Genomic DNA, 12,102 nt, shown 5'->3' with positions numbered 1-12,102 from the left:
AAAGAAAGAAAGAAAGAACGAACATCACAAGAGAAGAAAGAGAAGTTCAAAGACCAAGAGAGTGAGGACAGGAAGGAAATAGAGACAAGCGAGAATGAGACGAAAAAAACAAAGAAAGGCAAGAAAACAGAAAGAGAGAGGGAGAAAGAAGGAGAGGAGAATAAGACAAGTAGGAAGGGTAAGAAGCGGAGTACTAGATATGGAAGGAGATCAGATAGCAACGTGCCTTTTATGTGTCGGTCATTAGTAGAAGGAATAGACGTACAAGCAAATGAGGAAGGTGACCTTCCTGCATACAGCTGCGGTGTATCTACACCCCTGAGGTTGTTCTCCGATGATCGAAAATACAAGGACAGAAGAATCGACTTCACGCAAATCCGTCTCGAACTGCAGACTCATTTCAGATAGAAAACATGAATACATATATATATATATATAAGTATCTGCAGACATACACATGTGCATATAGATCTCTATATATACATATATTCGCCTACCTCCCTATATCTAGATACAGATACAGAGTAGAGACACTGCTTTCTATGCAATACAGCGACAAGGTGACAAGGTGTCCGCAGCAGTAGATAAAGAGGGTGCGTCCATCACTGAAGATCTCCGACCAGATCACAACAGAAAAGAGAGAGAGAGAGGTGTTTTATGAATAGTTCTGTCCCTGTTCGAGATCAAATAGACTGCCAGGAAGAGTCACAATCCCGCAACTGTCGAAGAAGAATACTTATAGGTGTACATACCTACATGTAAACATCTATGTGTATAGACAGATATGACAGAAGTCTTGGTATGCTTACCTCTTTCCATGAGAGACCGTAACCTGTTCTTCTTAGAAACGGAGAGAAGAGGACAATCATGAAGACTCTTGCCAGATTAAGGAAGATATAGGTAAGGAGAAGATGGATCCAATACTCTCCACCGTCCTTACGGCTAAAGACGGAGCTCATCATCCCGTAGGTAACTATACCACTTATGATAAAGATAGCGCAATTCGCCATTAACCCGAGGCCTGCATAGACATAGAGGCATACACGAATGCATGCATTCAGTTGACAGAAAGAAGGAAGAAAAGGCGGAGAAAGAATAGAGAGAATGAGAGAGAGAGAGAAACTCCTGTGACGTATGGTAAGATCACAGAGAATGTCTACGTGAGGGGTGAAACATGCGATCCACCTCGTGATACATAGAGACGTTGTATCGATATAGGTACATAGATATATATATATAGATAGATAGATACGTGTACACATATACAGCTGGGTGACTCTGTACAGATACATGAAAACAGGAAAGGTGTATCAGTCATGCATGCGGAGTGCGTAAGGCGGAGACGAAGATGCCTTATGCATATCCTTCACGACCAGTGAACGTATACGCAGGATGGATGTATGAAAGATGAATTTATACCTTTAGATGATACATGTGTATAGAATGAAGAGAAGATCCAGAGAAACCGAGGTGTTTATACGGCATCGCATGCTGAGGAAGTAAGAACGTGAAGAAAAGAACGGAAGACGGACCGACTTCTACAAAATAGATAGTAGGTTTCTACTTAGACACATATTAGAGATAACTATAAGCACATCTATCTACCTACCTACCTATATGTCTGTGTAGAATCTATCTATGTATCTATGGCAAAAGCACGACAGACACCCGTCTGGGGCATGCCATGCAGGCATGATCCAGCATTCACTGGTACGAAGCTTTGGAAAAAACGGCTCTCAAAACAACAGCTCTATCTATCTATCTATGTATCTATGTATCTATCTATCCATCTACTTCTCGTAAGTATCCACTTATCCATTTTTATATCCACCTTGTAAGAAGCAGAGCACCTATGCCTCCACCCAAGAAGAGAAGAACGAAAGAAAACTTCCTATAGATGTCTATACTTCCGTCCCCCTACCTTCAACAAAGGTGTGGTGTTTTGCTTGAGCCTCTCGATCCAGGGCTATATGGCCATAGCTCTTTATAAACAGCCCGTAGCATACAGCTGTAAGAGGCCCCGATAGGCCGCATGCAACCTCCGCTACAAAGTAGGCTATATAACAGACTGTCACGACAGCTAGACATTGCGTCATAGGATACTTGCGAAAACAGTTTAACCAAAGATACACTGCAAATCCTAAGACACAGCCAAAGGCTGGCCCTGCAAAGAGAAGTTTCACAAACATAATAAATGTCGAGATGGGACTCTCCGTCACCCCTTGAAGTAAGAAGAAGAAAAACTGAAAGAGAAGAACCGCTGAGCCGTCGTTAATCAAAGATTCACCTGAAACAGAGAGAAAAAGAAGAAAGAAAGAGGAAGGAGACGAGCGGTGCAAAGTGGGAGGGAAAGAGAGACGGAGAGTGCGGAGGAGAAGAAGAAGAGATTTCATAGTATTCAGGCAGGAGAGAAGAAGAAACGATCAAGATGAAGGGAGGAGAAAGAAACGGCAGATGCTTCAATCCATATGTCTTCTTATGTAGAAGAACACAGATAGAGAGAAGGCGAGAGAAGAGGGAAAGAAGAGAAAAAAGATTCTACGACACGCCTATAATACAGGGCCCATCACGTGGCGAACACTTATACATAGGCTATTCATTTCACAGATATATATCAAGATATACATATACATACATGCTTCTATGCACATCTAGGTATATACATAGATATATGTATATAGGAAGCAGAATCGAATGTCTCGGGTGAATGGCAGGATGAACTGTCCCCTATCACTATCATCGTGGAGGAGACAGAGAGACCAAAAAACACAGGTGAAGGCCTTCTCTAAAGGAAAAAGAAAAAGAAGAAGATTGAGAATATACGGAGACACGAAAATGAAGAGAAGACCGAAATCTAGTTAACATACCCGTGATATACAAACCGTTCAACAACTGTATACAGATACACCTGTCTATCTTGTACCTATTTATCTGTCTGTCTCTGATCTATACATCTATCTACATAGAGAGAAAGACTTATATGTACTACCACAGGATCCACACAGATTCATCGACCTCTGCGATGTCTGTATAGTGACGGCGATACTAGTAGTAAAGCTGACAATAAGAAAAACTTTCTAAGAAGGCGGCGGAACAGCAAGACATATCACTTCAAGATAGACAGATAGATAGATTAGAGGTACATACAGTGACCAGCGATGGACAGACAAACAGGGAGACAAAAAGGAGATAGACTTATGAATAGATAGACTAAAAAAGATAACGAAGATGGATAGATAGATTAGAGATAGATTAGAGATAGATGGCTTTGGAGTGAGTGCATACCATCGAACATAGTGCAGAGTTTATCGGATGCGTTGACAGCATTAAGAACGGAGAGGACAGCTACAGGATCTGTTGAAGAGAGTGTGGAGGCAAGAAGGAACGCGGCGGTCCATGGGCTCTGCTCGGTAGAAGAAACCCCAGTGCTCTTCACATATTGCTTCATATATGTATAGTAAAACATGACACCTAAGAGCCCCACTTGCACAGCCACCTAAAGAGAGAGAAAGAGAAACAAAGAGAAAAGAACACTGAGGATTCAACCGAAAGAAAAGAAGCTTTGCAGAGGAGACACACACGATATAGCCACTCCTCCCTCGGGCGAGGAGCACCGGAGGAAAGAGACTAGACATACAAGTTCACAAAACACACATATTCATACATAGTCATACACGTTCGTCCGAGTATACTCGTACATGTTTATAGAAGCACGTGGCCTTTAAGCAGGTGTGGGTCTGTGCCCGCTATGATCAGGTATATATCTACATATCTAGAGCATACGTATACAACATATATGTATACGTGCATTGTGTGTAGGGCGCGCGTACATCGACGTGACTGGGGGAAGACAAAAAGCAGCCACAAGAAGAGCAAGAAGACCATGGAGGCATGAGATCGTAGATGCATAAATACAGTTCAGGAAGTCCCTACGCTACAACCCATGCATGCATGATGAAGATGGAAAGGACGTGAGAGACGTGCACACATAGACCGACACAAGTCAGCAGGGCTTACGGACTCTTACACATAGGCTCTATAAGATTCCTCTCTCAAAAAATCGCCCTAGTACGTCGGACAAGATTGTTCACAATGACCTTCACATCCACGTTGTGTATAAATGAAAGTATGTAGACGTAGAGGCAGATAGCAAGTGTGTATGTATGTATGGATGTATGTACGTATATATATATATATAAAGATATACACGCAGATCACGGGCGTAAGATACAGACCTCCAGGAATCCAGCGTTAAGTGCCTGCACTCCGGATAAGAAATGCTCGGGGAGGTATATAAGCACTACTACCATAAGAAGACGACGAGAGCTTTTTCGAACCTCCGACACACACAGCCACAGCCACACATCCCTCAAGTCTGACGCACTGAGGATGAAGTCTTTTGTCCCTATCCCCCATCTAGCTATGTTCTTTTCTTGTCTCCTCTAGCTCTTTTTTCTATCTCTCCTTCCCCTTGCATTCTCTCTCATACACAAGCAGAAACACACCCTCTCATACGCAGTCATAAAAACGATCCCACGTTCTTATCTGAACGTCACTCCTTTTGTCTTCTCTTCTCTAATTCACAACTTCTTCTCTTCTCTATTCTTCTCTCCTTATCTCCTACTGCATGCATGGTCCCCTCATCGCCAGGAGGAGAGACATGAAACAGATCTATCATCTATCTTTCTTCGTTCTGTTGTTGTCCCTTAGGCTTTCTCTTTTTTCGTAGTCTCTTTCTTCTTCAGACTTACCCCTAGGACCGCAAGAACTAATCCACCTGCAAGAAACCTCTTGAACTTATGCCAATTGATACTCTGGGTCGCTTCATAGAGAAGAATAGGGACAAGAACGAAATAGACGACGTTGCTATCGATCACTCTCATCTCTAAGATTCCTGTCTGTAAGATGTTATACCCATGAAGAGGCACCATGCCTATGCCTGTATTGTTGGAGTTGAGTCCTTTCATAATGGAAGAGAGATTCTCTCCTTCTTCTCCCTCTCCTTCTGCCTCTCCTTCTCTGCCTGCTGTTTCTCTCCCTCCTCTGTCTCCTGTAGGGTTGTTTGCCTGAAGCGAATGAATGAGATTCGCTTCATTCCCCGCGGTATTGCCATGAAGATAGAGGTGAGAAGAATTCTCAGGAACATTCCGTATGATACGGTCTTCGCTTATTCCGACGGAAGAAGCTTTCCCTTGTCCTCCACCACGTCCTTCTTCCTTATTATCTTCAGAGGGCTGAGGAGGAAGAAGCGCTGGAGCGCTAGCTATAGCATAGACAACCATGCCAAAGACAAACCAGACAATCGAGACAGGGGGAGGATAGATGGGAATCTTCGAGACAAGCCACTGAAGAAAGACAGCTGTAAAGAAGAGGAAACAGCAGAATGCTAAAGTCGATAAAACAGGGGTACTTGTCCCTCCCGTAGGCGAAGGAGATGGATCTCCTTCATTTTCTCGTTTATCTTCTGGCAACGCAGGAATCTCATCCCCGGAAGCTTTGAAGATATGAGGAGGAGAAGGAGAAAGAGGAGGTGGAGATACACTCGGATCGGGTGTGGGGGTGACAGCATCTTGTTCGCGGGGTGTATCTACACCAGGTTGAGGTGTATCTACATCGGGGACGGATAAAAGAGGAGAAGTAGACGATTCAAGGGAAGGCTCATGAACCAGACGGTTGCCGCTTTCTTTCTTGTCCTCTCCAAGTCGACGTGGCGGAGATAAGGAAGATGAAGAGAAGATAGAAAAGTTAAGAAAAGAATTAAGAAGCAGTGAAGAAGGAAAAGGGAAAGAAGGAGACTGAGAAGAAGAGGAATGCTCATCAGAGAGAAAAGGGTAGACTTTGAGAGAAGGGGAAAGTGACTGTGAAGGAGAGACAAGATCGCCTAAGGGAAATGAAAGAGAAGAAGAGGGAGACGCTTCGCTTGCTTCGCTCTTGGGATCAGAGAGAATCGTCTGAGAGGAAAGCGAAGAAGAAGAGAAGAAGAAAGGATGTGGAGAGGGAGAGTCTGTTTGAGATAAAGGTGAAGAAGACGACGAAGAAAGAAAGGGAGAAAAGAGACGTTTATGGTGAGAAGGAGGCGGCTGAAGAGAAGAAGAGGCAATAGGAGGGAAGTACTTGAAACAAAGAGAAGAGAGAAGAAGAAGAAACAAAGCTGAGACAGGTAAAAGCAGCTCGAAGAGAGACAAAGGACTGCTCCAGCCCTTCTGAAGTGATGGGGGTGAAGACCATCGACGTGAATGCTCGGAAGAGAAAGAAGAAGAAAAGCAGGGAGGCGAAGGGTTGGGAGATGAGGGGGAAGAGGAAGATGCTGAGAAGAAGGGAGAAGAAGCAGAAGAAGATGCAGATGAAGAAGAAGAAGAAAGGAGGGAAGAGACCCCTTGCCGACGACGGAAAGAAGAGGAAAATGTCGAAGAAGAAGAAGATAGGGAGAAAGAAGAGAGCATCTGTTCGAAAGCTTCTTCTTCCTCCTCCTCCTCATCGTCTTCGTGCTCCTCTGCTAAAGAAGACTGTTTTTCTTCTTCCTCTTCTACATTCCCATTTTCACGTCTTCTTTTCCCTCCACATTCATCAGGCCCTTTTTCTTCTCCTCCTCCTCCTCCTTGCCTCTTCGTCAGTCTCATCTTCGAGAGAAGCTCGTGAGGCATAGATTTTTTGCTCTCCGGAAGAAGGCAGTCTTTTCTAGGTTCATAGCCATCTTTCTTGCTTCTCCTATCACTACCCAGGCCACCCGATTTCGACTGTAGCGTAGAAGAGAAGAGATCTAAGAAAGAATGAGGATAGCTCATATTTCGTTTGCTCCAACAGAGATAGAAGGAAGGACAGGTCAGCAAAGAAGGAAAAAAAAGAATGAAAGAAAGAAGGAAGGAGCTTCAAATTCTCTTCCTTCCTTCAAAGGAGAACGACGAGCGACAAAGAGCCAGTGGAGGGGACCATGGAGCAGATTTGTGGAGATGTGAGAAGGATCTTCGGATACATTTTTACTTTCTGGAACTTCTTCTCATCATAGACGTTTTCATCAAAGCCGAAGAGGGGAGGGGGGGAAAATGTAGACAGATGGGAGAGATGCTAATGTTTTCTGTCTGCATGAGGGGAAGAACAAGAAGGAGAGACAGGAGCACCATGGGAAAAAAACGGAACGACTGGGGTGTATATACACCTCAAACTCATTCAGCCGCAACTCTCTTCAAACGGGAACAACTTAAGAGCTTTCCAGAAGGAAGGCGGAAGGAAGCAAAATACATCGCCCTCTCGGAAGTAGATGAAGATCTAGAAAAGGAGAACGAAGATCCACCGAGAAGCGAAAAGGGTCTAACTAACAGGTGAAAGACGAGAGATGTCGAAGAAGTCATCATAGAAAAAACAAAAGGCAGCTTTTCTGCTTGAAGAAGAAAGAGTGAGAAGAGCTTGTGTAAAGAGGAGAAAATAGAAGAAGAGAAAGGCAAAAGACAGACACGAAGATGTGGCTAAAACAGGGATGTGTAAGAGAACTGTTCCTCGATCGTTCCCCTTCTTCAAACTCTTCACACGAAGAAAGGAGAGAGAAGAAGAGGATCAGTCGCAAGAAGTGGGAATACCTGGAAAGCTTTGAATCGACGTCCACGTCCGTCCGAATCTTCTTTACCTTGGAGAAACACACTTTAGATGGGACGAGATGCTTTAACCTGAGAGAAATGGCCTTTTTTCTGTCGTATATGGCTTCATTCTCGAAGGAAAGAAAGAGAGAAGGAGAAGAGAAATCTTAACCAACCTTCCGAGACTGACAGGTGGTCCCATAAAGATCAAGAAAACGTCAAGAACGGCGAAAGAATGAAGAGCAGAAGTGCTGGAAGTGTAACGTTGAAGAACGCGGAGGCACTTGTGAGAACATGGGTTACGAGTCAGAGAAAAAAAAGCAAAAAGTTGAAGAGAAGGGAGAAAACATGCTTTCAAAATGCGGTGTACGTATACCTGGAGAAGATGTTCTCCAGCAAGTTTTCCGTAAATTTCACCTACAGCTTCTTCTCCTCTTTCTTTTCGGATCGTCCAAAGAGGAATTTGTCTGTTCCTCTCTCTCCGTTATCCCAATGGAATGATACCAGCGTCCTAAGAGACGGGAGATAAGAAAGAAAGCAAGAAAAACTTGCAAATTTAGCGAGAAGACTGAGGCAAGCGTAGAAAAAAGAGACGGGAAGATGCACAAGCTCAGACACAGCTTATTCCTTTCTCCCCCTCATATGTTTTCTTTGCTTCCTCCCGCTCTTTCAGATACTGTCATGCTTCACTAGGCAACCTTAATAGAACATGCAACCCAGCGTAGAGAATGTAGAGAGGGAATCGATTCTGTATATACAAAAGACACAAAGAGTGTCTATTCACTTTCTACTTACAATACAACCAAAGAAGGCGAAAAGAAAGTCAAGGAAATCAACTGTTTCATCTCTGACCGAAAGCCTCGAAATGAGGATTCTCCAGTACAAGTGCTTCCTTCTCCAACGAAAAGGCGACGTTACACACTCTCCCCTGTTGTCTGTAAGCCATCTGCCGGCGCGTACACCCGCCGCACCTCGTTTTCTCTCCCTCCTTTTCACTTTTCCATCGTGCCCCTCTCACTTAGTTGAGAAGGGAGTCTCTTACTTGAGAGCAAGTTAGCTGAAGACCTAAAACACCCGAGAAGATTGAATTTTTCCTAGGTCTAGATGCTCTGTCCCAAGTATAGATGTCTTGTTTGAAAGAACCAGTCCGCTCCGACCTGGGATCTACATTAGGAGGGGGAGGGGGAGCCAGTCGCTTTATTACGCGTCAGGAGGGAGCTAAACAGGTGAGTAGCTATCTAAAGCACGGGCAGGCTGTGTTGCAAAGTGTAGAACTGAATGCTCCATCTTCCTGGAGAGACACACCACGACGGGCACGACGACGGTGAGATCTATGTCTTCTGAGCATACGTCCACATGGTCGTCCATGTGTGTCTGTCCGCTCTCCAGTCCAGGCCAAACGGAGCTGTTTTTCTAGCTGCTGTAGAAGAGGTATCTCAAAAGACCCCGTATCACACTTTTCAAGAATAGCCGGCCGAGATTCTGTCCAAACAGAGGAAAATCGCTGGCTGTTGTGGCAAAAAAACGCGAAGAGACGGAGCGGGGTTGGGTCAGGGCTGGAGGCGTTAGTATGGAGGGATCGTGCCCAGGAGGGAAGGAGTGGAGCGAGTGACACAGATTGAAACGGGAAACCCNNGGGGGGGGGGGAAGGCGCGGTTGTAGCCGTATTGCTGGAAGCGGGAAGGGGGGCCGGGATCGGCTTTTGCCTAGCGAACACGGAAAAAGGGCGTGCTTCCGAAGAATGTTTCACTTATGATCTCGAGGATGTTATGTTTACTTACCTTTGAGCACAGAAAAAAGCAGCGTGCAACATTCTCCGCGTGGATCTCAACATAACCCCATTCTCTTCCGTCGGACAGCTACGGCAGTAGCATTTCCAGCTTGGCTCGCCGAGTGAACGGTGACCTCCTGTAACACCGGCTTGAGCTGCGTGACTTGTGGAAGGTTCTCTCAAATTTGCTTTGTCAGGTGTCATGCTCTGACAGTTATCGTGAGTTACGGCCCTTACTCGTAGGTTTCATCGTTCTCCTCTTCGTTTGCTCCCCAGCCCCGTAGGAGGTAGCCCTAGTACCACCACGTACTGATGATACCAAAGAAGTCGCAGGGGTGAGTCTTATCAGACTAGGCTTGTTGGGGACTGTCTTGCCGTGGAGGGGGTACGAATGGTATCAGTCGCAGTGGCTAGTAGTAGAAGTAGCAGTAGACACACGCAGCCGGTCTTGTCAGGAGTAGTGAGTGGTGTGTTACGAGTCCACAGTAGTAGGGGTTGTTGGTATGGTTCGTCGTGGCTACTGGTTCTTGTAGTGTATCGCAATCGAGATTCGTAGGAGTAATCGTGAAGAATGGTCATGATCAGAAGTGGGGGTGACACTGGGATCTGAGGAGTTTGAATAGTGGCTGGCAGTCGTGAGATTCCGTAGTAACACTGTGTGCACCCCCGAGTCTAACCACAGAGCTCTCTAGAGGAGTCTCAGTCATAGGCGGCTGTGAGACGGGCACTCGTAGCGAGTGTCACGGCTGAAGCAGGGGGGTAGAAATAAGAATCAGCAGGCCGGGATGGTAGTAGACAGGACCGGGACACACGGAAGAGACTGTATGAACTTCCCTCACTAAGCCGGAGCTGCTCTACTTCAATCACATACCAAAGAGAAGGCTTGAAGCACGGAGATTCCTCTATCCTCCTAAAGAGAGGAAGTCCATCAGGCGTAAACAAGCGACCCGATGATGTCGACGAGAAGTGGTCTGTGAGGACTATGCACTAGACATATCCGGCCTGACGGGTAGAAAGCCTTTGATTTCTTCACTCTGAAACATACACTATCTCGAAACCTCCTCTTCTTTTTTGCCCACCTCCCTTAGGGTCAAGACGCCCTCTGAACATCTCTTCGGATCTTTTTATGCGTCGCAACTCTACTTTCGAAGTGGCTACCCTTCTACTCGTATTGTGAACTCTTGCCCCAACCTTCCCGCTTCTTTCAGACGGCTATAGGAGTATTGAAAGATCCCTTTAACTCCTAGAAGCCATCTACGCCCTGCAAGAGTGGTGCATACATATCTATGTATTTATACATCCTCGGAATCGATGTGTATCCAGATGTTCTGCACATACAAACGTCTATGTAGACGGAGTCTTCATACATAGTCTAGGCACATGATGCTAGTAGACACGGAAGTGCTCGCTGACTGTGTGTAAAGTTCGGCTCGCGGTGGTATTGATACAGTCAGATAGGACTCTGGGGTTCGCAGCTGACCTCCACCATGCAGTTGGCTTTCTTCTATCCCCTTTGCTGTATTTCGTGAAGTGTATATACTCGATCAATACGACCGACAACGTATCCCCTGTCCTGTCTGTACGAAATGAGTAGACTATTATCGTGATACTTATCCATACGAACCGAAGAGCTCCCCAACACCATGCGGTGTCTGTACACCGCCGTCCTCATCGCAAGAAAAGACTAGTCCAACCTTTCTTCTCCGGTATGTTCCTTATCATGTTATGTGTATTGAATCTTTCGCCTTGGCGTTGTCTCGCTAAACTCGCTTCCTCTCCTTCCCCTTCTCTTCTATGCTGAGGAGAGAGGTGCTCCGCTTCTATCCTTGTGATAAGAGGGACAGGCAAATCAAACAGGAGAACTGAAAGAATGAGAGAAAGTCTGGTGTGACTTTCTCTGTCTCTTCGTCTTGAGAACAAAAAAACAATCGACAGACACTCTCCCCTCATCTCCCTTTCTCACCTTCTCATAGAGATAAATGCCATAGTGTCTATTCACTGACAATACAAATGGTATGTTAGAGGAGAGAGTGTACCGCATCTATCAAAAGACATATCGCTTCTGCCCTGCTGCTACATGCATGCAAAGAAAGACTCTCTCAAATAGTTTGTCTACTGTTCCTCTTCATCTCTTCCTCTTACTCCTTCTCCTTCTTCGCCTCTCGCTTCAATAGCCATTACCCCTTCCTTTTCCTCGCTTCCCTCGATAGATGGTTTCTCTTGGATTCCATCTTCTCTTTCATCCTCCTTTCTTTCCTGGAGTTTCCTAGTTTTCTTCTCTCTTTGGGTTTTCTTCTTCATCGAAGCCTTGAATGTCTCCTTTAAGGCTAACCGAATGACTTCAAGGAGAGGAGTCGCCAGAGCTGTCTGAGCGTCTATGCATGCAGGCCCAAGTTCTTTAATGAAGTCCTCCTTCTCTTTCATTGTCCAAGCTAAAGACAAAATATCGATGCCTACCTGTAAAGAGAGACAGCAGAACATGAAGAAAAGGAGCGCAAGCGAAGAAGAGAAAGACATCCCCATGCATGCAAATGAAGAGCACGAAACAACATACATCAGCTACTGTCTTCATCGAAGAGAAAGAAAGATACCTCAATATAGATATACAACATCCTTCTTGTAGACAAGGTGAAATCTGTCTACACTGGTCAGTCAGATGGGAGATGGGGCCTGTATATCTATACATAGATATAAGGATACGCGTCTACTTTTTCAAGCTCTTTAGTTACATTGTCCGTGAGGGGGGGGGAGGGGGTGTGC

General features: G+C 45.3%; 2 protein-coding genes across 2 annotated transcripts in view; both read right to left on the bottom strand.

Moving 5' to 3' along the window:
- Positions 1 to 8,368, bottom strand: part of CSUI_009687 (na+ h+ exchanger) — a 9,441-nt gene extending 1,073 nt beyond the window's left edge. Inside the window, exons 1-4 of the mRNA XM_068069798.1 lie at positions 4,752 to 8,368; positions 3,286 to 3,496; positions 1,902 to 2,287; positions 810 to 1,021 (exon numbers count right to left, since the gene is read on the bottom strand). Coding sequence (XP_067918227.1) covers positions 1,902 to 2,287; positions 3,286 to 3,496; positions 4,752 to 6,785 — 2,631 coding nt within the window. The 5' untranslated portion in view covers positions 6,786 to 8,368 and the 3' untranslated portion in view covers positions 810 to 1,021. The remainder of the gene's footprint in view (positions 1 to 809; positions 1,022 to 1,901; positions 2,288 to 3,285; positions 3,497 to 4,751) is intronic.
- Positions 8,369 to 11,243: 2,875 nt separating this feature from the next.
- Positions 11,244 to 11,799, bottom strand: CSUI_009686 (uncharacterized protein). Its single transcript, XM_068069797.1, has one exon. The coding sequence runs from the start codon at positions 11,764 to 11,766 to the stop codon at positions 11,455 to 11,457; it is 312 nt and encodes a 103-aa protein (XP_067918226.1). The 5' UTR covers positions 11,767 to 11,799; the 3' UTR covers positions 11,244 to 11,454.
- Positions 11,800 to 12,102: the final 303 nt, after the last annotated feature.

Source organism: Cystoisospora suis, assembly GCF_002600585.1.
Source record: "Cystoisospora suis strain Wien I chromosome Unknown contig_5888, whole genome shotgun sequence".
NCBI classification, from domain to species: Eukaryota; Apicomplexa; class Conoidasida; order Eucoccidiorida; family Sarcocystidae; genus Cystoisospora; species Cystoisospora suis.
Note: the sequence above shows the minus strand (reverse complement) of the source record. Positions and strands in the feature narration are given on the sequence as shown.